The 27966-nt window shown below is 36.1% G+C and overlaps 3 protein-coding genes across 5 annotated transcripts in view; 2 read left to right on the forward strand and 1 right to left on the reverse strand.

The window, feature by feature from the left end:
- LOC127866800 (uncharacterized) overlaps positions 1 to 6121 on the forward strand; it is a 30097-nt gene extending 23976 nt beyond the window's left edge. For all 3 annotated transcript variants that reach the window (XM_052407620.1, XM_052407619.1, XM_052407622.1), the window contains 2 exons: positions 652 to 782; positions 1467 to 6121. In XM_052407620.1, the coding sequence (XP_052263580.1) occupies positions 652 to 782; positions 1467 to 1575 (240 nt within the window). In that variant the 3' untranslated portion in view covers positions 1576 to 6121. The remainder of the gene's footprint in view (positions 1 to 651; positions 783 to 1466) is intronic.
- LOC127866801 (protein phosphatase 3 catalytic subunit alpha-like) overlaps positions 1 to 27966 on the forward strand; it is a 273905-nt gene that overhangs the window by 115524 nt on the left and 130415 nt on the right. The gene's annotated exons all lie outside the window — the stretch shown is intronic.
- LOC127866789 (uncharacterized) overlaps positions 6978 to 27966 on the reverse strand; it is a 50570-nt gene continuing 29581 nt past the window's right edge. Inside the window, exons 10-16 of the mRNA XM_052407594.1 lie at positions 26733 to 26885; positions 21855 to 22014; positions 18668 to 20710; positions 16530 to 16643; positions 15347 to 15632; positions 14414 to 15101; positions 6978 to 10618 (exon numbers count right to left, since the gene is read on the reverse strand). Of these exons, the coding sequence (XP_052263554.1) occupies positions 9968 to 10618; positions 14414 to 15101; positions 15347 to 15632; positions 16530 to 16643; positions 18668 to 20710; positions 21855 to 22014; positions 26733 to 26885 (4095 nt within the window). The 3' untranslated portion in view covers positions 6978 to 9967. The remainder of the gene's footprint in view (positions 10619 to 14413; positions 15102 to 15346; positions 15633 to 16529; positions 16644 to 18667; positions 20711 to 21854; positions 22015 to 26732; positions 26886 to 27966) is intronic.

Here is a 27966-nt window from a genome sequence, read left to right on the forward strand (position 1 = left end):
GTGTCAAGTCGTTACCGCCCTATGGGAGTCCGATTAAGTAATGTAAAACAAACTGTAAATGTCTATAATAGACGTGCGGTAACACCAACAAGTGATTTACTCGATCGTTTAATTAATTATTTATTATCGCCTATGATAAACAATTTAATTAAAAAATTAATGCATGCCGTTGCGACGATCACTTTCTTGTGATCTTCTCGGGTATTTTAAAAGTTTAATGTTATAGCCATGTTTTTAACGCTGAAATGGTACGTACATGTATAAAGCACCACGCTAACTTTGGATTTAATCAAAACAAGTTGGTATGGATTTTTTTTGCTTTAAATCGATTAAAAACACATTTTTAAGAATGCTATTAACATCATCAGTACCTGCGTACAGTTATCACATGGTACATGTAAATGTATATGGTTTGTTTTATTTTTATGTGATTCTGTACACAATGCATACCATGTATATTTCGGCAATATGAAAACTCTTGGTAAACCGGAACTCTCTGAAAACGGGACGATCAGGCCGGTCCCGAGACCGTCCGGTTTACAGAGAGTCTACTGTAATAAAAAATCGTTATCAAATAAGCTGAAATTAATCAGTTTTTGGTCACAATGCCGTTATCGTTTTTGTTGCAATACATTCATGCCTTCCTTCCAGCTGTCTGTATTACATCATCTGGTGGAGAAGTGTTTACGACACAAGGATGACGTCATCAGACAGTATGCTCTGAAGGCCATCTTGTTCACCGTACAGTTTGAGCCGGAGGAGTCGGTCCGACAGCTGCTCATGTATGTTTAACTCTCCCACTCAGAAGCAAATTGAAAATGGCTATGTGCAAACAGCATAAAACCAGAACAGCCTGCGAGTAACTCACAGTCTGTTCATGTTTTATACTGTTTGCTACTTATCAGTATCTAAGGTTTGGAAATTTTGACTCTTTGTATTCCCATAGAAAATCAAATAGAATTAAAGACCTTTCTTTATAGATTACAGTTTTAAAGGCTTCATTTCGATCCCTAACACTTGAACAGACTTGATGTAACTTGCAGGCTGTTCTATTTTTCTACTGGTTGCATATAGCTATTTTCACTTTCCTTTTGAGGGGTGAAAGGTAAGTGTGTTGAGGATTGTAATCCCATAATCAGTTGTGCATTGTCCATTTTATTTGCTTAGCAGGGAAATGCAAACTTCTTGCTGTGGTCATGACTAAAGTTTTACATTTTACATTCTCGCTAAAAATTAATGTCTACTTTCAGAATATGGGTTAGTTCACTTCTTGATGCCTGTCACTTCCTAGTCCAGGCGTATGGCTATGCAATATAGAATATGTTCAAAGTTGAAGGGACAATGAATTAACATAATGTTTGTCCTATTTTAAATTGTGTTTTAGGAAGAATTAGTAAAAAGACAAAAACATTATAAGAACAATGTTAAACTGATTTAAAGTTTTAAGTTTGGCATGCCTGTTTCAGAGACGGTGCAGCAGAGGTGTTACAGAACCTGGTGTCGTCTAGGGGAGTTATGAATGGGATTATTAGTTCTATGGCTCAAGATATACCTGACCTGGCCAAACCGCTGTGAGCTTGTGTGTCATCTGTCTGTGATTCTGCTAGACACTTATGTAATTACAGTGGATGAGATGTTCATAGAGTTATTATGAAATAGTACATACCTTTACTATAAATAGCGGTTTGCTATTTGTATCTTGTGGGCCAATATTATCATATTACTCCTACTAGTTGGGCTGATTGAACATATCTGAAAAGATTGAGATGTCAAATGAACAAAATGGCGTCTTCATTCAGTCTAAGCTAAGGATGATAAATACAATTAAGACACAAATCAACAAAAGAATTGAGAATTATGTTAATCAATATCACACAATATACGTCAAAAATTTGGTAATCAATCATACATGCCAGAATTTTTCAGGTCCAAATCGGGACTTTCCATAAAAATTGTCAGGAAATTTTACCAAAAAGCGGGAAACCTAAAACGATCAATCATTCCACCTTTTCTAAAGTCAGTAGTCATTATATTACTTACAAAAACTCTATATTTCTGCCCAATATTGACGATAAACGTGTGTTCAGAATTTTGTGGACATTCTCCATTTTCCGGAAGTAAACACACTCCATAAACTAAAAAGTGGGATATCCCCGTATGCCTCGATTTGACATCTAATTGGTACAGGGATATCCCCTTGAACATATGTAAATCGTGTGACACAATGTGAGCGCATCGAGCACTGTTCTTATTCAACCAATCGTAAATTAACTCTAAATTTAGATTGATGCAATATGTACTAAAAAATCCATAATTAGCCTGCGCGGACTGCATTAAGCTTTTTTCCAAAATAAGATCGTATGTATGGGTCAATACATAATTTTCGTATTTTTCTAGGCAACTGACATTTGAATGTTCGCCCTTCTGTTGTGTGTCATTTACATTTACTGGATAATGTAACAGTATGAAATGTGCCTTGGATTCAGTGGCTAGTAAAAATACAGTGATGGAATGTGCGTGCTTTGTGATATTTATCGATCTATTTTACATGAACATTTGGTGATGAATTTTTAATTGATTATAATTTTTTGTTTCCTGTTTTGATTCTGCCTTTTTAATATTTATTACTCACTTTTTAGAGACCAATTAAAAAAAGTTAAGCATGTCTTTCAAATGAATCTACAAAATGTGTAGATATAAACAAGAACATATTTTTTGACCAAATTCTAGTTTATCAGTGCAGTTTAATTAATAAATGGATATGTAATACTTTTTTGTTTATTACAAAGTTTTACTTATAAAGTGCTAAAACAGTAAGTGTTGGTTTTGTGTAACCCTTTCCCACTAGGAAGCAATGTGAACATGGCTATGTGCAAACAGCATAAAACCAGAAGAGCCTGTGAGTAACTCGCAGTCTGTTTAGGTTTTATGCTGTTTGCACATCAGTATTTTAGGGTTGGAAATGAAGCCTTTAAAACTTGAATTTTCTAAGGAACTGCGTCAAAATACATATCAAAGTGGTAAAGGGTTACTTAATTTATTCTTCGGTGTCCCTGCTGTCGGGAATAAAGTTTTTGGCCTTTTCCAAGGATTATTGTGCAGTTGAGTAGGACGAGATTCTCAAGACGAATGTCTACAGCCATTCTTACCAAGGTTATATAATTGTCTGGAACAGCAGCTGTCCTACACAATCATAGTAGACTGGAACAGCAGCTGTCCTACACAATCATAGTAGACTGGAACAGCAGCTGTCCTACACAATCATAGTAGACTGGAACAGCAGCTGTCCTACACAATCATAGTAGACTGGAACAGCAGCTGTCCTACACAATCATAGTAGACTGGAACAGCAGCTGTCCTACACAATCATAGTAGACTGGAACAGCAGCTGTCCTACACAATCATAGTAGACTGGAACAGCAGCTGTCCTACACAATCATAGTAGTCTGGAACAGCAGCTGTCCTACACAATCATAGTAGACTGGAACAGCAGCTGTCCTACACAATCATAGTAGACTGGAACAGCAGCTGTCCTACACAATCATAGTAGTCTGGAACAGCAGCTGTCCTACACAATTAAGTAGACTGGAACAGCAGCTGTCCTACACAATCATAGTAGACTGGAACAGCAGCTGTCCTACACAATCATAGTAGACTGGAACAGCAGCTGTCCTACACAATCATAGTAGACTGGAACAGCAGCTGTCCTACACAATCATAGTAGACTGGAACAGCAGCTGTCCTACACAATCATAGTAGACATTATGAAACTAATTATTATATTAACTGTTTATAACGTGTACATTTCACATGTATTACATGTATTCAAAATCTGAGCTTGTAAAAGAACATTTACAGAATTTGTTCACATTGTCTTTTGGTCATCATTTTAAATGAAGGTAAATAATTATAAAAAAAACATATGATCATTAGATCATAATACATTGTGCATGAAAATGGAACAGAACATAAACACATCATTTATGGCATTAAGTAAGACTTATCTCCATTAGTATATTCAAGTTTTTTGTTTTTATCTCGTCATAATTGTATTATGTTGCATAACAATATGTTTGGTCATATTGTATGGTTGAAAAGCGTGATATGTAAGATTTGCAATGGTGCTCAATCTAAACTAAGTGGAATTGGACACAATAAATGAATTAGTTTGCAATAATATACATGATTTCTACAGATATGCATGATAATTTGCAATATGATAAATTTACAAATACTGATAATTATAACACTTATAAACTGTCAAGTCCCATGCTTGCAAACAAAATAATTATTGAGCCGCACTCTGGTAAAACAAAGCTTGATGTATGGTCTTTAAGTTTAACCCTTTGCATGCTTGGAAATTTGTCGTCTGCAAAATGTCGTCCGCTGAATTCCTAAAATTAGCATTTTCTTCGATTTTTTTTCAAAGAATACTATCAGAATAGCAAACAGTTTGGATCCAGATGAGAAGCCACGTTCTGTGGCATCTCATCTGGATCCAAACTGTTTGCAAAGGTCTTCAAAATTCGGTTCACGCACTGAAAGGGTTAAACCCAGATTAGCCAGTGCTATTCAGGGACGATCGTTTCCCTTTAAACTGCCTATGATTAGCCTGTGTAGACTACAAAAGCTTATCTGGTACATGCATGCATTTAGCCCTGTTTATTGAGAGTGCAGCTCCAATATTGTATTGCTATTCATATTCTGTGTGTGGTTTATGTATTGTATTGCTATTCATATTCTGTGTGTGGTTTATGTATTGTATTGCTATTCATATTCTGTGTGTGGTTTATGTATTGTATTGCTATTCATATTCTGTGTGTGGTTTATGTATTGTATTGCTATTCATATTCTGTGTGTGGTTTATGTATTGTATTGCTATTCATATTCTGTGTGTGGTTTATGTATTGTATTGCTATTCATATTCTGTGTGTGGTTTATGTATTGTATTGCTATTCATATTCTGTGTGTGGTTTATGTATTGACCTTATCAGTATAATGACACTTATGAAACAATAGCCTCAATGAAATTATGTCAATGGTGTTGTCACTTGACACATGCAAATCTGTGGTGTTGCCATATACCTGTCCTATTTATACTTTTTTATGCCCCCCTTCGAAAAAGAGGAGGTACATTGTTTTGCACATGTCGGTCCGTCTACCAGCTGGTTTCCGGATGATAACTCAAGAACACTTAGGCCTAGGATCATGAAACTTCATAGGTACATTGATCATGACTGGCAGATGACCCCTATTGATTTTCAGGGCACTAGGTCAAAGGTCAAGGTCACAGTGACTCGAAATAGTAAAATGGTTTCCGGATGATAACTCAAAAATGCTTAGGCCTAGGATCATGAAACTTCATAGGTACATTGATCATGAGTGGCAGATGACCCCTTTTGATTTTCAGGTCACTAGGTCAAAGGTCAAGATCACAGTGACTCAAAATAGTAAAATGGTTTCCGGATGATAACTTAAGAATGCTTATGCCTAGGATCATGAAACTTCATAGGTACATTGATCATGACTGGCAAATGACCCCTATCGATTTTTGATCACTAGATCAAAGGTCAAGGTCACAGTGACTCAAAACAGTAAAATGGTTTCCGGATGATAACTCAAGAATGATTACGCCTAGAATCATGAAACTTCATAGGAACATTGATCATGACTGGCAGATGACCCCTATTGATTTTCAGGTCACTAGGTCAAAGGTCAAGGTCACAGTGACTCTAAACAGGTAAATGGTTTCCGGATGATAACTCAAGAATGCTTACGCCTAGGATCATGAAACTTCATAGGAACATTGATCATGCCTGGCAGATGACCCCTATTGATTTTCAGGTCACCAGGTCAAAGGTCATAGTGACTCGAAACAGTAAAATGGTTTCAGGATGATAACTCAAGAATGCTTATGCCTAGGATCATGAAACTTCATAGGTACATTGATAATGACATGCAGATGACCCCTATTGATTTTCTGGTCACTAGGTCAAAGGTCAAGGTCACAGTGACTCAAACACTACAACTGACAGCCCATATGGGGGGCATTCATGTTTTACAAACAGCCCTTGTTATTGATTATATAATTATATTATGATAATAAATTCTGGTAACTGATTGTTTTGGACTTTGACAGGGTAAATACTCTGTCCAGTAATTAATTGTACTTCCATTGTGTTCAACCCAATATTCATGTTATCCCTTTGTCCCATAAGAAGCAAAGTGAAAATGGCTTTTGCAACCAGCATAAAACCAGAACAGCCTGCGAGTAACTTGCAGTCTGTTCAGGTTTTATGCCGTTTGCTGCTCATCAGTACCTAAGGGTTGGAAATGAAGCCTTAAAAACTTGAATAGTAAGAAAGGTCTTTAATTAAATTTAACTTCCTAAGGGACTAGAAATGCATCAAAATACATATCTAAGTGGTAAAGGGTTAACTGTACTTCCAGTGTGTTCGACCCAATATTCATGTTATAGAAGGGAGTTGTGCTAAGATGACTTTTAAGGATAAAACCATACGAATATTGGTAAAAACATTGTATGGAAGATGCATGTATTATAAATTGTGAACATAACATACACTCTCATGACTTCTAGATATTATCTGTAGTACAACCTCAGTGAAATCATATGCTTCAAGAAGACCTGCCTCACATAAATGTGTCACAAGTCTTTTACCCTCTGCCACAATTGTCAGACAGTTTTATGTGTAAACTAAGCTGCTTCATTTTGTCAAACTGTCAACCTTTTTCCATTGAATGAATTACTAGTAATAAAAAGCATGTGTGAATATTAAATGGTTATTAAATAACGACATTTATAAAGACACACATATTGAACAATAAATATATTTTATGTTGCCATGACATTACATATGATATGTCATCATTATGATGACTTTCATAAATGTTATGCGGTAATATAACACAATACCTGGAATGGGTATTGAAATATAATCACACAACACATGTCAGCATAAATTTTTTGGATTTTTATTTATCATTTTTTATCAATATTTATTCAGAAATATATCATTTTACAGGCACAAAATGTTGACAAAAAGTTGCTACATGTTTATGTACAGAATGTATATCTGATATGGTTAATTGCAGTTGATATGTTTCATATTTGGGGTGGATAATAGGATGTTCCTATTATATCATAAAGCATTGTTCTTCAAAAACTGGCCTTAATGCATGCACATGGTGTCCTCCTATGTTAGCCTGTGCAGTCGGAACAGGCTTATCACTGACAACACTTTCCGCTTGAATGGAATTTTCTGCTGAAAGGATATCACTGCTCAGCAAAAATCCTGTTTAGGCGGAATGAGTCGTTCCTGATTAACCTTTCTGGACTGCTCAGGCTTATCTGGGATGACATTAACGCACATGTATTAAGCCCAGTTTTCGCAGAATAAGGCTCATATCATAGGAGACAGGTCATAAAACAGCCATCTGCTTCAACCATGACAGGTCCAGCTTTGTAGGTGTAAAACAAGCTTAGTTTATACTTTCTCTTCTGCAAACATCAAACAAGAATGTAGATGTATATTCCTTGATAATTGAATTAATTTGAACATAATTCTTTTACACTTTTACACATATTACTTGAATGCAACAAAATGAAACAGTTGTTTCTTCATATGCCAGAACTATGCCTAAGATCAATTAAAAGAAAGTAAATGAACAGTTTTCCAAAATGAGTTATTTCAACATTATCCAGAATTATGCAATAATAGAACAAAATTCTGTAGTACAGCTGACTGTTTTATGTCCTTTTCTCTGGAATGGACCAAGTTAATAACAGAGACATAGCAAACACTAGACACACTTTAGAAATATACTTAGCATTGTAAGTAGTGATTAATTTGTTTCCCCAATGCATTTACATGAGACTTTTACATGTTCTGGTAAATTTATCATGATACAATTATGGAATTTGATCATTCAATAATGAATATCACAGATCAAACTATATGTACAGTATCATAATAGGATGCAACACATTCCATACAAATCGTTAATACAACCACTTTCATAGCCTAATAAATTCTAATAAACTTTTTAATGTGACGGTAGGCAAGAAAACGTAGATCTAAATGCATTACTTTGCTATTGCTGTTAGAACAACTTTCTACAAAACATTGTACTTTGCTATGTAGTGTATTAGTAACAAAATGCTAAATTAACTGATTTCAAAGTATGGAAAACCTTGGTAAGTCATACCACACCAACTACTGCTAATGTTAAGCTATAAACATAGAATTTTATATTAAAACAATTTAAGATACTGTCTTGTGGCGTTTAGTTTTTGTCAGCAGACAAAAATGACAGCTACAATTATCTTTAAAAGTTTTAATTTTAATGTATGTATATTATCATTAAACCATATTTATAACAGGTAAGTTTGTAAGTTTGTTCTACAATAAAACAAATGTTTATTGTATGAACACTAAAGGAAGCATGGTGTCTGTTTAGTTCAATCTGATACCATTTATTGTCATACACAGAAAATAAACAGTATCAGCAACTGACAGATCCAAAGTTGTCAGATTTCCTTAACCTTAACATTTTAATGAAATTTGATTTGAAAAGATTTGCATGGCTTTTGTCTTTATAATAAACTATTAAAAAAACTGGTTAAACATAGGCATATAAGACTTTGTTTTTAAATACTCAATTAGCCTTATTCTTATATCTTTTTATTTAATATATTTAATATTTAATGTTTACAGCATTTGCCAGAAACTAAACCCAACAATTTTTTACCTTCAGCATGAAAGTATTACATGTTTTTAAATGCTTTTTCCAATACATAAAATCTTAACATAAAATGATATGAAAAATGTTTAAAATGAACTGACTAGTTTTCACGTAAATTTTAAGACAAAGGAATGTTAGTTTGTAAACAATACAAGTTAAAACCAAAAAGGTATAACCATAAGTAGAATATAAAAGTGTATAGACATGCACACATATAAAAAGTGAAGTAACAATAGTAAATTGACAACAATGAAGATACAATGAACGTCTTGCCAAAGTGGGTCTTATGCCATATGCGGCCAGAGTAGCTCCAGAGTTACCCTGTCTGCCTATGGGGCCACAAAACCTTGCATTACTTTAGAGCAGACAACATAGCCCCTGATCAGACTGCCCAATAGGTCTGGAGATAGGTGGGCTGCCTATGACATAAGACCCATTTTTGCATGACACATTAAAAAGCAAACTGATGTTGCGAAATGGATGTGTATCTCCAAAATTTATTTAACCAAAGCCTTTATTGATATTTTGCTTTTAATAGTAATATCCATTTGAGGAGCTTTTTAAAATATAAATTTGCTAATTAAATTTTTTTATTAAATGTTGATGATGGTTTTGTTAATTCAATACTTACGTAAATATGAAGTGGAAAACAAATAAAAAGAAGAAAGAGAAAATGGTAATACATACTTGCAGAGACTTTCATTGTAAAAGAAATTGTGGATAAAGGCATGAAATAAATGATCTTATACATTAAAAAGCACATCAATTTCACAGTTGGAATCAACACAGATCCCTGAACACCAGTGGTTTTAATACAGATAAAATAACAGTGTGTAAACACAATATAACCGTTTAACAAGGATTTGTGTTATTAATATAGTCAGCAAACCATATGTAGTCTATGGAAGTAAGTTTAAATCATTATTCAAAGGTACTATTTTTTTACCAACCAAGTTAATAAAACTAAGAATTATTACAACAGCAATATACAAAAATAAAACTAATCTTAAAATTAACCTAGTTAATATTAACATACAATTTTATTATATAGTTCTAATTTTCACCTACAGAGATCATTTAAAGAAAAAATGCAAAGAAAAACGATAAAATGCACAGTTATCATGAATAATACAAAACAAAATGTAATGGCTAATATGTTATTAATACAATGTCAATTCACTAACACTATAAACTTCAATTTGTTCTACTTAGTTGGCTGAAACTGGTTCATATAGAAGGAACATTTGGTACAGTAGTTATGCCCGACTTCTATGCCGTGTTTATGGCACAGCATGCAGGCACGGTGGTTGTCCATATCGACGGGCGAACTACTAGAGGAGCTGTCCACATCCTCCGTATGTCCCGCTCCACCACCGTGCTCCTGGTCACCATGAAAACCCCCCTCCCAGTCATCTGCTGCTTCCACCAGACACACGTTGGTCGAAAATGTCACGGATTTGCGCGGTTTATCTAACCGATCTCCAGTCTTATCTTTCTTTGACAGAACTGACTTCGGTTGTTGAGATTCCTGCTCCAATGACTCGGACTCTGATTTGCTTCGCTGTCTCTGCATTGCAAACACTTTTGACTGAGTTCTCGACTGAACACTGCCAACACTGTTTGTCTGCCCAATAGGCAAGTGAGATCGGTCGTTACTCATAGCGGATCTATCCGCTGCTGCAATGTCTTTTGTGTCACGAATACTGGTCGTCTCGAAACGAGATTTGAGATCACGCACGCTTATCTGTGATTGCAGGTCGCCTTCTGGGGTCTCTGTACACAACACCTGTGGGGTTAAAGGTCGCTGTGGGGTCACTACAGAGTCTTTGGATAGCTTCCTTAAATCAGGCTGACTCTACAATTCAGATAAATAAAAATAAAACTTCACAGATATAAAATATACCAAGACTTTAGATTAAAAGACTATACTTGTATTAAAATTAATAAAAACTTTTACATATATCATTATATTTAATAATATATTATATATCATTGATAAAGTTAATACAGACTTAATTCAAAACTGATGATTCATTTATAAAACATACTTAATGTACAAAATATTTTAATAAAATATTTTTTTTTTTTAAACACAAACGAAAATGCATGTTTCCATGACCTCCTCCACCGTTGCCCCTACCACCACAGATGGCCAGCCAATGTGAGCAGCGTAGATGTATGGAGTCTTGTTCTGGAAATGCATGTGCACAAAGTGTTGTCCCAGATTAGCCTGTGCAGTCTGCACAGGCTAACCAGGAATGCCGCTTTATGGTATTTTTCATTTAATGGAAGTGTCTACTTTAAAAAAAAATTCAGTTTAGGAGGAAAGTGTTGTGCCAGATTAGCCTGTGCAGACTTCACAGGCTAATCTGGAACCACACTTTACGCACATGCATAAAAGCCAGTTATACTCAGAACGTTGCTCTATGTATAAGACTTGGTGAACCAATCCACACTCCAACTTACTGCCAGAGACCAGTTTCCTTAGCAACAAGAAGTGCAAGATGATCAGTGCTCAGCAACCAAAGATTTCTACGATACTGTTGCTATGCAAGCACGCAGGGTGCAGATAATGTTCAGACACACACATATTCAGTACAACCATCCCCACTGCCTGCAGCATGTCAGACAAACTGTGCATTTCTTAATTTATGTGAATATGGAAATTAAATGACAAATATTTATAACATGTGAACACTAGTATAAATTACAGTTATTTTCATTGATTCTTGCATTCCTTTTACATTTTGTGGATAAGGTGCAAGTAGATGTATACACCAGTTTCATTACAACCAGTCTGAATCAGTCCAACTCATTATATTTGTCCCCACAACAGTACAGTGTAACATTTGAGACAATACTCATAACTGAATAATTATGTGTGAACATTGATAGATCTCTTATTTTCATTACTTTAATGAATAGTAATTGCTTAACTTGTGTGAACAGACAAAACAAAGATAAACTTTGACCCTTTGATGTTAACAATAAGTAAACACTTAATTGTCCATTTATATTGAAGGTATTGCAAAATTATGTGAGAAAATGTAAATTACATAAGAGCATGTAAAGTTGATGCATTAATCTATTTTAGAGATGTACCAAGGAATGCATATTCCCAGAGGCTGTTCACTGAAAGGTTGAAGATCAAAAGACCGAGCCCTAAAGATCATGGGAAGAGATGCAATGATTTATGACTATGCAAATTAAGTTTGACAATAGAATAGCAGTCTTCAGAAAATGAACATCCCAACAGCTACACGTGTCACCAAAAGAAATCCAACACAGCAGTCTGTTAAAAGGTGCCATTGGTTTACATGATTCTTCCTTCTACTCTACAAAACTACAATTATTTCCCCACAAAATAAGTGAATTATTTCCCTTGGTGTATATTTTTCTAAAATAGTCCTTCTAAACTATGAATCAACCAGGCTACAGCAAAATACAATCAATCGGTTTAAAACTTATTGAGCTTCATTCTGGGAAAACTGGGCTTAATGCATGTGCATTAAATGTTATCCTAGTTTAGCCTGTGCAAGAACACTTCCGCTTTAAAAGAATTTTTCATTCGAAGGAGGACTCTTTTAAATGAAAAATCCAGTGTAGGCAGAAAGTATCTTCCCTGATAAGCCTGTGTGGACTGCTCAGGTTAATCTGTGAAGACACTTTACTCGGATGCATTTAGTCCTATTTTCCCAGAACACAGCTCAATGAGTGTGGTAGTTATCAATAAGTCTCCCAGGAATGCCTATACTTACAGTTGGATAATGTTTGCATGAAAGCAAATTTGACTTAAAGGTACCAGCCTGTTTTTCTGAATGAATAAATGAACACCATTGTTATTAATTTCTTGAATTTGTTTCAGTTAATCAATATTTCAGTTAACGTTATTGTATCAAGTTACTTTTGTATTAAAGCATAGTTTTCAGCTAAGGAGCATATAACACTCATTTATGAGCTCTTTTCAGCTAATCTATATTTACTCACACTTCTAATGCTATATCATCTTATCAAAGCAGCTATTTAGTTGTATTCCATAAATACTGATGTCTGGTAAAAGTGTTTTTATTACCTCAATGTATTTTATTTATTTAGGTGTCATTAATGTATTTAGGCCCAGACAGCTTAATGAAGACCAAAGTGTGCAATTCTTTTTTTCTCCTAGTAAAAACTAAACAACTTAAATGAATTCAGCTGATAACATGACAAGAAAGTAAATACAAAATTTTCAAACAAGCCTGTGCACAAATTACAGCAGATTGTAATCTTTTTTATCCCCGTAAGTTTAAGCACATTACCTATTTATCAATTTTCTCAAATTTTCTTTTGAAAATCACTCAACCAATCACTAGTGTTATTAAACAGTGAATCAGCTGATTTTGTAACGGGGTGCAAGACACCTGAACAAAAAACGTGGGTAGAGGATACGACTTCATTAAGGTATATGTTTTCAATCTTTATACAGAAAGTGTTTCAATAGAAAAACTACTAGGCCGCTTATTTTTGAAAACGTTTATAAAAGATTGGACCCATGAAAAATGATTTGATGATAAGTGACTTGCTCAATAAATGTATTCAGATAGGGTGCTCATACATGAGCTCAGATTTTATCATTTGCAAAATTGATTGATTTAAACCTGGTCACCATTCAGTGTCATTTAATTATGTCAAGAAGTGCTTTTCTACCATTGACATAAAAGATTTACATTTTACACTATATGTAGACACCATACTAAGATTAAAATATTGAAATGGATTCATATTTTACGCTTCACCATTTGAAATGCATTTATAATTGAATAAGATGAAAAAAGAAGCACACCTCTTCCTCATCAAAAGAATCCTATTCAAGTTAAGTATTTAAAACTACAAAGTTCAGTTAATTTGACCTGTGTTCTGGGAAAACTGGCTTATGCATGTGCATAGTGTTGTCCCACATCAGGGTGGACAGTTTCAGCTTTTATGGAATTTTCGTTCAAAGGAAGTTTCTTCTAAACGAAAATCCAGATTAGGCAAAAAGAGTCGTCCCTGATAAGCCTGTGTCAACAGCACAAGCTAATCTTGGAGGACACTTTAAGCAAATGCACAAAGCCCTATTTTCCCATGAGGTTCATTTACTAAATGCATAAAAGAACTGATGTTTGTGCGTTGTAGTACCTGCTGTCTGACATGCTGCAGAGATTGCCATGGTAAATGATTGTCGAGAAGCCTGCGAGAATGAAGCACTTCGACCTAATTTCAGACATGATGGGTTTGGTTGGCCACTAGTTATAGAAAACAATGATTCATTTTGCAAGTTCACGTTGCTTGAGACTGACACAGCATCGCACATACTAGCTGTATTGCCTGACAGCTTTGTGGCAAATGCAGTATGAACCGGTCTGCTTCTGGCAGACAGGGTTGCATACTGAACATGTGTGTCCGATGTACCTGACTGTTTAAAGCTTTCATGCCTGCATAATGTTGCTGAATCTGGTCTCCAAGCAGAGGGTTTCAAAACCTCTGCTGGATTGTGGTATTGGTTCTTTTTCAATCGTTTATTAACTACTTGGTCATATTGTTCAATGTTTGTTGTCACATTGGCTGTTGGAGCTAGCAGTGGTTTCCTTGGTGGCAGGGGAGGTGGACCTGAAACAGACTGGTTACAAACCTCTGTGTGCTTAGACTGGTTCTCAATCTTAGGTGGAGTCACTGGTATTGGTTTCAAACCCTGGCTCATCCGACTGTATGTACAAGGCTGATCCACTGGAAAAGGATGCCCAACTGGTGGTGGGATGACTTGCTGGGGATAGTTTTGATAATTATAACCAGGATTAATTAAATTTGGTGCTTTGTTTGTCCTTGTAAACTGATTTGGGTCAAAACTGGGGCCGATTTCATTCACAGGAGTTCTGGCCCCTGAATTATTGCGGCTGTGACCTCCACTTTGTCGGCGCTGACTATCCAAAAAATCTTGGTAAACTTCAGCCTCATGTTTCTCATTATTTCCCTGCCTCATGTGCTCTTGGGACTTCTGGGTCTTCCACCTGGGCAGAGTACCATAAAGGTCGGCATTCCCACTTGTGGGGGCGTTATTTATATCTGGCATATTCGTCTCAAAGCTACGATCCTTGTAAGGCGCATTCTGGTACTCCGCAGGAGGCAGGTGGGGTTCCACAGGGGGTACCCTCTCATCTGTGGGGGGCCTCATGACCTTGTCAAATACAGGGGTGTTACAGCGCCCAGAGCTGCTGTTGGTGCTGATGGAGTCCATGGAATTCTGGGAGCCAGTCCTGGAAGGAGGTCTAGCGCCGTTCAGAGGGACCTGCATCTGGGGCTGCGGCTTGTGCTGGCGAGTTCTGAAATGAGACAGTCAGTAGAGTGAAAGTTGTTGGTGAGTAATGAAAAGATGCCATCAGAAACAACTGCTTTGAACAAATAGGAAATGTGGCCATTAAAACATCACTGTTTTTTTTCCAATAGGTAATTTGATGTTGAAACTTGACAGTTTTTTTCATAATGGAAAGTGATATTGGAACATAATTTGTTTTTAACAATTACTTTAATGCACACAAAAACAAAACTCATATTTTACAAAACCAACCTGTGATCGCTGCTCCCACTGTCACTGCTGCCCTCCTGCTGAGAGAGTTTCTTCTGGAGAGTTCTCATCTTGATGATACATGCATTGGACTTGCGCTGTGCGTACGTGTGGGAGGTCTGTGTGAGATGGGGCAGCTTCCTGGCCTCGATCAGGTGGTCTATGGCCTGCTGGCAGCTAGCCAGCGCTCCCACGTAGTTGAGAGAGGTCTCCTCCAGCACACAGCTGTCCATCAAGTCCTCTGCCCGATGACACAGGCTGATAAACTGGTCATTGCCCCCTGGAATGCCTGCAAGATGAACGTTCATATGAGCCCCATTCTGGGAAATCTGGGCTTAACCCTTTTCATGCTGGGAAATTTGTCATCTGCTAAAATGTCGTCTGCTGAATTTCTAAAATTAGCATTTTCTTCGATTTTTTTTCAAAGAATACTATCAGAATAGCAAACAGTTTGGATCCTGATGAGACGCCACATTCTGTGGCATCTCATCTGGATCCAAACTGTTTGCAAAGGCCTTTTATATTAGGTTCCAGCACTGAAAGGGTTAATGCATGTGCACAAAGTGTTTTCCCAGATAGGTGCAGTCCACACAGGCTAATCAGGGACATCACTTTCTGCTTGAAATTTTCAATTATAGGAAGTCCCTTTTAAACTTAACCCTTTGCATGCTGGGAAACTTATCGTCTGCTAAAATGTCGTCTGCTGAATTTCTACATTTAGCATTTCTTCGATTAAAAAAAACACAAAACTATCAGAATAGCAAACAGTTTGGATCCAGATGAGACGCCACGTTCTGTGGCGTCTCATCTGGATCCAAACTGTTTGCAAAGGCCTTCAAAATTCGGTTCCCGCACTGAAAGAGTTAAATCCAGTTCAAGCCAAAAGTGTCATCCCTGATAAGCATTTGAGTAATGCACAGGCTCATCTGGGACAATACTTTGAACACATTTATGAAGCACAGTTTGTACAGTATCGTATCAATAAAAAAAGTAATAATTCATAATCCCTAAAAAGCAAAAAAGTTGCCCTGAGCAAAATATTCAAAACACAAACCTCATAGCCCAGTTAAGCGTGTCATGTAACGTTGTTTTCCCCAATAATTTCTACATTAAACCACAGATTGATTCAACACATTAAGATGCTAAAAAGTTTAAAGACAAATATGACCACCTAAGAGCCACCTACTTTCATTGGCTGGAGGTGAAGGCAACTGGGGCTCTGCCTGTCTGAATTGAACATGGTTGCCATGGTTACCCACGTAGTGACCTTGACCTTGGCCATTATACTGGTTTGGCACACCTGTAAACAACGCTTAATTAATACCTCTTTAAGCAAAAGTTCTTGGGCTTTTTCTATTTGAAATATTAAAAATATTAAGAGTCCACCAATTATTGTGGGAACAACTTAGAAAATGTATTTCAACTTTTTGCATGGAATTATTATCAACAGACTTAATGATACATTTGCTGTGACAAATATTATCGAAATTAGAGCACAAGTTACCAATATGACCAGAATGTAACCATTTACAGCACAAGTAACCAATATGACCAGAATGTAACCATTTACAGTTTCATAAGTAATATCAGCTGACCAAGACAATTCAACAAAATCATCCTATAGACATGGATACATGTTTGTTGTAATAATTTCCACAGCATATTTAAAGTATCCACTGTCCTTTATCAATCTCCTAACAATAACTGGAGTGACAGGCTATTGTACATCATTCCATTGTTTCCACCCAGATTGTCACAATCTTTCCAAATTTGAATGGACTCATAATTACCAAGTTTTTAACAGGCACAAAACAATAATGACATATTGCCAAATGGCATGTGTTGTATTCTTCTTCCCTCACATTCCTTGAGGAATCATCTTTCTTATCTAGTTATTTTTTAACAAAACCATTATTCACAAATGTAAACTTAAGTAGCTGCTAATTGCGCCCACATAGCCAGAGTATTCGGTTATTACACCCCTCTCCAAATACCTTGTGTTTACCTGTCACAGACAGACAATAGAAAATTGTCCCAAACATGGTAACCTATCACCTTCCTCGTGAATAACCCAATACAACTGCAGCACTTCTTTGTTACAATATACATGTGTATTGACTAACTATTTTATAATGGCCTTAGTAAAATAAACTGAGCAATGATTGTGTACTGAACAACATTGAAAGTCAAGATTCTAGTCTTTGGCTGCCTCCATGTAAGACGCCACATTTTCAAAAAACTTAAAAGCCAAAAATTAATTTACTTCATTTTATAAAAATATTAATATGTTACATGTATATAAAAAAGCGGTCCAAATTACTAGATATCAGACAAACAATCATAAAACTAAGTTACCATTTCTTATGCTTGAGTGCTCTATCCACACCTAAGATGTTATGTTATGTATCATACCAAATAAACACATAACCACAAAAATGTGCCTTAATTCATGAAAGCTGATCAACCATTCAGACCAAAATATCACAAGCTACCTAAGACATGTGTAAATCATGTGCTGTATTACTCTAATATGTTTTTGGTATCATGCACTTGAGTTTTTGTTTTGTTCATGTTATCTTCGCACAATATTACATACTGTTTTTTTGACACGGTCTAAACATCAAGTTTCTTAAAAAAGTGCTGTTGGACACCAGTTCAATTACGCAGATCGAGTCTGATTTCAAACTGATTCTTCATTGATTTGCTGCTCAAATATTAACAAAGACGAAAAAAAATAATCCAAGATAAAAATAACAAAATTACAGCCAATTGTTCTCTAATATTGTGTGTATCAAATTATGTGGCAGAGTAACAAATAATAGATTTAAATATACCAATTATAGAATTGAAATATTGTATTGTCATAAAAGCCTACTTCTAAAGCAATTCATGGTAATCATCAACAAAATGCCATATCCTCCGGACTACATTTTGTGAAACTGTTTTGATCAAAAGACAATTTGTATGTAAGCAAACCTACCTGTAATGTTTTTTTCAATATATAATTATTGCAAAAGTCTACAAAATAAGACCAATTTATCTATATAGGTTAAGATGTAACAACATCATTAAAGAAATATGAATCTTGGTCTGGAAAAACAGGGTTTAATGCATATAATGTGAAGTGTTGTCCAGATATCCCCGAGTACTTTTATGTTATTTTGTGTTTAAAGAAAGTCTCTTCTTTGGAAAAATCCAGTTTAGACGGAAAGTGTTGTCCTTGATTAGCCTGTGCAAACTGCACTGGCTAATCTAAGACATCACTTTAAACACATGCATGTACACCCGTTTTCCCAGAGCTTATTGTACAACAACTCATCTTACCACAATCAGTCGACTGGTGAGGTCCTTGCTGCTGCAATTTGTTGCTAGGCAATGGCTGTCCAGGAAATCTTTGATCTAGACCATGCTGTGGGGTGACTTTGCCCCGCGAGATTAAGGCATCAAACATGTACTGATCTCTCTCTGATTTGGGTAGGCTCATCACGTCCTTGGGTGGCCCTTGTATGGGCCCCTGTATTTGCCCTGTGATCTGCTGCTGATGGCCCTGATGTGCAGGCTGACAGTGACCTACAGTGTAGCTCTGATGATAGTACTCAGTGGGGTTGGTCACCAGTGACTTTAGGTCCTCTTCTTTTGTGTATTCCAGCCCCGCAGCCACAGGGCCCTTGTTCATTAGCTTCTGCATGTTCTCAGCCATGGCCTTCTGGTTGAAAGTCTTGGGCGGGATCATATTTCTAGACAGGAAGTATTGTTCGTACGGATTCATCGTGATGCTGCCTGTGGAGCTGGAGCTGTTACGATCGCTACTGGCATACCCAGAGTCTTTGTGAGAGTCGATGGAAGCTGCATCGAAGGCTATTTCCCCAGACAGGTTATCGTTTGGGACGATTCCTCTCATTCCTCTCTCCGAATCCAAACTGCTGTTGCTGGTTTGGCTGATGCAGGATCCTGACCTTTGTAGTTTTTGGAAGTTGAGGACACTTTCTACCATTTTTCTGTCAATGTAGCCTCTGTCTTCAGAAAATCCTTCATCTCTGTCCCTCCTCTCATGGCCTGCTGGTGGTTTCTCTGAAATTGCTTTTAAAGCTTTTTCCTTCTTGCTTTTAGTTTTCTTTTCACTCTTTTTCCCACTTTCATCTTTTTTCTTCTCTTCCTTTTCCTTTCTTTTACTTTTTGCTTTGGGTGGTTTCGACTTGTCTGTCAATGTATCCTGACTGGTTGTGGACTGTTGTCTGCTATGGGAGTCATCTGATATCGGACATTCAATCACTGTTCCTGTGCTCAAAATGCTGCTATTGGAACCCTGTCTTGAGTGGTAGTCATTTTGCACAACGTTCTGATAAGTGAGACAACTTTGGTAGCCAGAAAAATTGGCTGGAGTGTAGGGTGGAGGGGGCTCCTCATGAGTGAAGGGCTGATTCTGATACAAGGGTTGTGGTTGAGATCCCGGTTTGTGCTGAGAATGCATGAGGGTGGACGTGGAGACTGTGTTATCTACGCTGCCAGATGTGTTAGTATTGCCTTGCTTCTTATTCCTGGGAAGAGTTGCCAAACCCGACTGCACAGGAGTGTGGGCACGATTCACCGAATCCATGCCGTCGTAAGTTTGCAGGTTAGAAGCTTGAGGCTTGATAACTTTATGAGATCCACCGTTATTTACAATGTCAACCTCCCCCAACGCTGCTATATTGTCCTCCACACTCTGAGATCGTGTCCTGAAATGTGATGGTTTCACAGGCACCGTCGGTTTGCCGTTACTCGTAGCAACGGTTCCATCACCATTGGCTGCAGCAGAACTCATGTCCGATTCAGACGACTGCGAGTTCCGCCTTGAACCCTCTACGGGGTACCTGATTACATCTGCTCCAACTTTGCCCTTGACTTTCTTTAAGCTGTCTTTTCTCTGAGTCTCTCCAGCTCTGGAGAAATTAGGCGTCAACGGCAGTTTGCTATGATCGGGGCTGTTCAGGCTGGGTCTGCGATGATGATCGCTGTTGGACAGTGTGTAATTATTGTAGCTCTCAGGGTCCTCCATTCCATCCACACAGTCTCCCGCAAAACCAGCCCCATTCCCCGGACGTAGTCCCATCTGTCTCATCTCTGACTGACTGATGTCCTTCATAGTATTAACAACCTTGGTGTTATTGTGCGGCACGGCATATATTACATCGTCCTTGGTTTTCTGCTTTGTAACAGCAAGCATGAAACTCGACTGACGTCGATGCTCGAAACTTGAGGTTCGCTCCAATGGTTCTTTCTCTAATTTAGTTGGGTCGCCACCTTCCAAACGTGAATTCAAAACCCTCCTGCTTGACTGGAATTTCTCCGGCAGAGATGGCTTAATCTTTGCTTCTTCTTTTGAGTCTGAAACCAAACCATTAACGATTTTATTTATTTTCCACATCATTGTTATTAATTTAATTGGATAATTATTTTAATGCAGTTACAAACATTAACATGGAAGCAATTTATTTCGGTTCTTGTTTCATTTCCCTCTATGTAACACGAAAAGAAAGCAAAACCTGTCTGCATTAACTGGAAGTTTAGTTTTCAGGCAATATTATTACATGTTAATTATTTTAAAGTTCATGTTGTTGATTTTAGTTATATAGTAATTAAAAAGAAAATGGCCTTACGTATGTGTGAGTCATGTTTATATCACTAAAGTTTTCGCTTGAAAAAAATCACAATGTTAATAAATAATAATTATAACATTCATCAAATGAGTCAACTTAATATCAAAATTGAAGATAGTTTGAATGATTGCACAAGGAAATCGGAAGGTATCTTGCCAAAAGCTACACATCAATAGTTTCATTACCTGCACTGTGCTCTACCTGTTCACTCATGTTCAATGTGAACTTTCACGTAAAAGTATATGTTAATTTAAAGATGGAAGCAGGATGTCTACTCAAAAAAATATATTGCCAATATGATGTTCAATTTATTGTTTTTTAACCATTGACAACATGAATTAGAATAAATGTTCATTCCGATTCATGTATATAATGCATGTTTTCAAGCAATGTAACATCTACATCTATGAATGAACAATGTGAGTGGGACTAATAATGTAATAATGTGATCATTCTTAATACTGTTTCTTTAGATTGAAGTCTTTAACAAAGCTTTGAAGACAAATAACCTACACATTGGTAAATTCTATGTGCAGCACTCTAGGAAAAAGGTCAGTAATCATGTGCGTTAAGTGTTGGCCCTGATTTGTCTGTGCAGTCTGCACAGGCACATTTGAGACGCCACTTTCCACCTAGACTGGATTTCATTTGAAAGACACATCCTTTGAACGAAAAATTCCATAAAAGCAAAAAGTGTCGTGCCTGATAAAAATTTGCAAACTACACAGGCTAATGTGGGAAGCCACTTTACACACATGCATTTAACAGTCTTTCCAAGAGCACAGCTTTTTTTTATTGAATTGATATTACAAAAAGGGTGGTCGACCAGAATTTTGGGTCATATAGAGAAATAGTGCAATTGTGATGCCTACCTTTACTGGCAGTCATAGAGTATCCCGGGGCCATCTGTCGGGTGCTGGGGGCCGTTTCCGTGGTGACAGGGGCTGCATTGGGGTTGGTGTAGATGAGTAGCAGGGGCTGGTAGCGGCTCTTGGAGATACGATCAACCACCTGCTCCCAGTGGGGACCTACCTGAAACAGGTAAGAAAACATGGTTTAATGCATATGCGTAAAATATCTTTGCAGAGCAGCCTGTGAAGTCCGCACAGGCTTATCAGGCTTATCAGGGACATCACATTTTGCCTAAATTTTATTTTCACTTAGCAGAGACTTCCTTTTAACAAAAAATACCATAAAAGCAGGAAATGTTGACAGAAAATATATGGGCTTTTTATGCAACCCATGTCAAACATGTCCAACCATGGACATTTTTATTTACATTGCTGAGGTCTGGTATAATTTCTGAAACTGACGGTCCTTGTTTCCAGTAAACACCTATGTGTAATAATGCATGTTTTGGGACTACATAAAACATGACTGCCTGTCACTTAAAATGTACTTACTTCATAAAATTGGAAATAAGAAGTGCCAGGTAGTGAAAATAGCTAATCACAATTTCAATTTGATTTGGAAATGTGTGTCCAACATTTTCTGCCGGAACAGAGTATTAACTTTTACTTCCAAATGTAAACCTTCATCTTTTTATTTACAGTTTCCAGCACAAATAATAATAAACATATAATTATATGAAAAATTCTAAATGACTTTTGATAAAGTACCAAAAACACAAAATTGAAATGCTTTCTATGAATATCATAAAAATTATAAGAAACAAGCAAATAAGGAAAATATAAAATAAAACATATTCTTACTGAAAACACAGCCGATTATTTTGTTAAAAATTATTCCCACAATTAAATATTTTATTTTCAGTTTTTTAACAAATCCACCAGACAAACATTTAAAATATCTTTTTCACAACACACATACCGTAACTGATGTAAACATGTTTATAACTTGTATTATTTGTGGCTTGTTGTGGACAATACCACTCAAATATGCAAGATATATGCAAGATATTTGCATATTTATGTAACATGACAAGGCAAATATTGCTTTCCATTCATGTACAGTTTAGGGAAGGTTTTTAATGACACAACCTGTCAAATCTTTACCTATGATACAATCCTTACAAAAATGATTTGCTATTAATCCAGCAAATCGCTGTTATTATACTCATTAAAACAAAATTATACATATTCAATTATGTATCCACCAAAGAAAGTACACAATTGGATAACACCGCAGTCCTTATAATTTCTATCTGAAGAAATTTTATAATTGAAAATTCTTTAAAAAAGAATGGAGCATACCAGATGTTTATGGTTAAAATCTTATACCACCTAAAAATTTAAAAAATGTTAATCTGAAGTATCATTTTCGTGACCAGAATTTTGAATGAAAAGACAAACTATTGCTTTAGAGTTGGACGGAGCATATCTTTCAAAAAAGGAATATTGCAGTTTGACATTAACTCTTTCACTGCTGGAACCGAATTTTGAAGGACTTTGCAAACAGTTTGGATCCAGATGAGACGCCACAGAATGTGGCGTCTCATCAGGATCCAAACTGTTTGCTATTTTGATAGTATTCTTTGAAAAAAATCGAAGTAAATGCTAATTTTAGAAATTCTGCAGACGACATTTTAGCAAATGACAAATTTCCCAGCATGGAAAGGGTTAAATTAGGGGCCTTGCTCTGAAGAAACCCAGGCTTACTGCATGTGTGTATAGTATCTGTTCACACAAACTGTGTATAGTATCTGTTCACACAGGCTTATCAGGGACAACATTTTCCGCAAAGACTTTAATTTAGCAGAGGCTTCCTCTAATCGCAATTCCATAAAGCTGTAAATCCTCATCTCTGATTAGCCTGTGCAAACTGCACTGAATATCCCACAGTACGGTTCATATCTGGTTCTATAACTATTATTTTGCCAAGTTTTTACTCATTACACTAATAATTTTATTGGAAGACACTGGGATACTTCAGGCTGAATATGATACTGTTACTGAACTTATGAAACCACTGGTGTAACATCACCTCATTTACAATCATGTACTTGATTAACTTTTAAAAAGTCTAAATTTGGCATTTTACTCATTAACAACTATGTGGAACCTAACCCAGCATGTAGAACACAGTGATTTATAACCTCACCTTAAATGGCCAAGTCGGGAGAATAGACATTGTCCAAGCTTAATAAACAGCTTATATACATAACTAGAGAGATATGAACAGGTATTTATGACATGAGATTGTGGATTATGATAAATTAAAGGTTATCATAAATAATGATGCTTCAAAAGAATATAAAAAGAAATTATTATTATTATTATTAATGTAGATAATACAACAGGCAATATTTGAAGTATGTTTCAATATTGTAGTTAAATGCATTTGGTGCAATGCTAGTACTTAAAGTGAACTAATTTTAAAGTGTAATATATTTACTTTTTACCCACAAAGTAAACAATTGCTATCTGTTACATGGTCAGACTTGAGTGAGCGCACTCACTAGATAGTAGTAAGATTGGCGCCAAGTTTTACCTCAACCCTCCAATACACAAACTTAAATTAAACAAGCTGTCAACAATGAAAAATGATTGCAGTTATCTTTCTGTCCCCTGTACCAGTGAGATATGATCTTGCAAGGAGTAAAATTGCCATGTGAAAACTCAACAACCCCCCTCCCAAATCCAATTTTCTATGGATTTATACTCCCATCATGCTTGATTTACTGATTTAATTTCACCCTGTGAGCTACAGGCAGTCACATGACCTGATCACATGACAGTGTCAACCTCCCCAGAGCTAAATACGCGGCCTGGCAACTTGCCAGGGATTTACTACAAGGCTTTAGAGATAGTAAAATCCACTACACCTTTGCTTTTGCAGGGACCAAATCAGGTCACCAGGTTTTGTACACATACAGGTAAAATTTGCTTCACTGCTATCAAAGAAGACATTTCACCAGTGTGACATGAAAGAGTTGAAACCAACTCAGGACTTCAAATACTGTAACATTAAAGGCAAAATAATATCCAACATTATGCATTGAAATAATCCAAGTTTTGGTACACAAATTCAAAAATTATTTATCTTTTTTTAAATGTTTGTTTAGATGCAATATTTCACTTAGGCAAACATATTGAAGCAAATTAAGGACTTAAGATTTTATACTCATAACATATTCACACTTCCTTGATTTATTAAAACAACAAACTCACCTTTCCATATTTCCTTATCATAGTAAATTTTAAAATAAAAAAAATATTTCAAACAAACTCCCCACAAACTAAGCACACATCAGATTACCAATGGAATCAAAAAGGGGATTTCTATTCCTGTTTTATAACATTAAAAGCAACCAATCAACAGTGAGCCGTCTAGCACAACCTAATTATACGCTTTCTGAAACTTTCTGGCTGAACAATATGCTTCCTGTAGAAAAGTAAATTTCCTGTCAAAATATCAGCTGAATATTGAGAACTCCTTCAGCCCGCTTTATTAATTCAATGGATAAGCCCTTTTAAGATGCACCGGATGTCACCGATGATTTGACATTGAAAGGGGTCTGAAAAATTGCTTTATCATCGGTTTTATGTAACCTAATTGAATTTAAATGCCCGAACCTATCCCTGAATTTTAAATCACTGTACATGTGAATGTTAACCCTTACTTCATTTCACAAGCAAAAATAATTTCCTCTAATCAGGAGACCTGAACACAAAAGGGTCATCAAATAAGAAATATATATCCCTGTGTGGTTACGGACTGGGCAACAGTAAGGTTCAGAATGACCACAAAACCAACACAAAGAGCGATGATATTGCTCAGATGTCACGCGGGTGGGCTGGGCAGCAGTCACTTGAAATCTAAATCCCCTGCAAACGTCATATGATCCTACGAATATTGAATCAAAACAGAACACTGCATGCAATTGACCTAGCAGTCACTGTCCAGAATGGCTTAAAAATATTGGACGGACAGCCTAGGAGATTTTGCTTTTTAAAATTCATTGTACAATAAACAGACTCATGAATGGTGTCAAACCTCATTCAATAGCAGTTAAGTGTTTGCATGTATTTTCCAAGCCACAGGTGTTCAGACATGGCATGAAGTCTTAATCTGCCAGTTTGTGTATTGCCAATGCCATAAACTTAATCATGGTGCTCATTTATCACATGTTTATTCATACGCATGAAATAAATCAGCTTGTTGCCGATAAAATTCAAATTAACAAATATGCATTAAATCAAAATTTTGTATTGATTGATGGTTTATGTCCAATTATAGAGAGTATATATGTACCATAAAGACCACTATCGATACTTTTGTACTGGTTGATAAATGGGGAGCTATAACTATGAAAGACCATAAATTGATGAATTTGTAAAGCTTACTTCCAGCTGTTAACCGAAATATATTGGCTTAAGATATTTTAGAAATACAATCACTGTGTCAAATTTTGGTCTGCAAATTATATGTTTGCCATTAAATTATTCACAATAAAAATATCTATTTAATAGTAGCAAAAATCCATGATTGTATAATAATGTATCAATATAATATAATTTGTTAATAATCACTTCAAGAATGAGTTGTTTCCTTAAAAAAAAAATTGCCTTCAAAGTAGTCATTGGTCTTCATAAATGACGAGCAATATAAAGGATTTCTCTCCTGTTGATGACACTGCAGTTTCACTGTTCACAATTTTTGCTGCTGCGTAAGATTGATTAATTCTGGGAAAATGGGATTTAATGCATGTGCCAGGTTTTCCAGAACGAGGCTGAATTTCATTTGATGCTACATGCATCTTTTTGAGAGTAACAAGTCTGTTTTCCTACCTGTCGGACATGTGCATCATCAAAGAAGATCCATGCCTGTATCTTTGTATGGAAGATGAAGGTAGAGTAGTGTTTGCCATAATAACACACTACCGCTGTCAACTGTAACTTTGGCAACTGGCTGCCATCGTTACACATCACCGAGTGGAACATCTGAAATCAGAACCAGAGAATGAAAAAAAACTCATGACATGAGCCTTGTTTTGAGAAAGCGGTGCTTAATACATGTGCGTCAAGTGTAGTCCTAGTTTAGCCAGGGCTTACAGGGATGACACTTTCTGCCTAAACTGGATTTTTGTTTTCTTTTTCTGTGGAAGAAAAAAATCATTAATGTGGTCATCCCTGATTGACTAGTGTGGACGACACTTTTAGCTAATGCATCTAAGAATGAGGTTCAAATAAGCAATAATGGAATTGTTATTTCAGAAATAATAAGATTGTGTTTTTAAAAATTAAATGAATTGGGATAGGGAACAATGCATGCATGTCTTATGATTAATCAAGTCTAAGTTTTGGCTGGTCACAATGTCAACCATGTCCAAGCAGAAAATCAAGATATTTCTGCTGGTGTTTGAAGTTATCTCTTATGTATGTGGAATGTAAGTGAGAAGTGACAGATTTTATAAATATCTCATGCAGGAATGTGGCCAGACCTAGTTGAGATTCAGGTCAGACTCAAGTGATACTGGAGTCACAAAGGATACATTGCTGACCACATTTCATGTTGAACCACAAGAATGGGCCAGAATGCAGATGTGAGATGATAGTATATGCATCCACATAACTGTCTTGTTCACAGTCAACTCATGTTACAAGTAAGTAAGGCTTAATTTGCATAAAGAACAATTTGAGTGAATGAAGAAAGCATATAGAATACAATGAGAAGAATGTGAAGATTATCAAAATTTTAACCCAATTTCAACCACAATGGTTCATATAACAACGCCAAACATGATTGACATAATTTGGTGTCTATTGAAATCAACCCACTTGTATGACAATGAAAAACAACACACTGAATCTAAAACAACTTGACAAATCAAGTAAATAGCTCAATTAACTTGTTTCTCGGTTGCATATAGAAACTAAAACTAAATATTTCACAACACTATTTAAAAAATAACTGCAAATCAAATTGCCTATAAAACCTACAATAATGAGACTACTTAAATAATTGTTCTTGACATGGAACCAAATCGGCATATTCTTTAAAATGAACATTAGCATTCATTTG

The sequence above is a fragment of the Dreissena polymorpha genome, chromosome 2 (assembly GCF_020536995.1).
Source record: "Dreissena polymorpha isolate Duluth1 chromosome 2, UMN_Dpol_1.0, whole genome shotgun sequence".
NCBI classification, from domain to species: Eukaryota; Metazoa; Mollusca; class Bivalvia; order Myida; family Dreissenidae; genus Dreissena; species Dreissena polymorpha.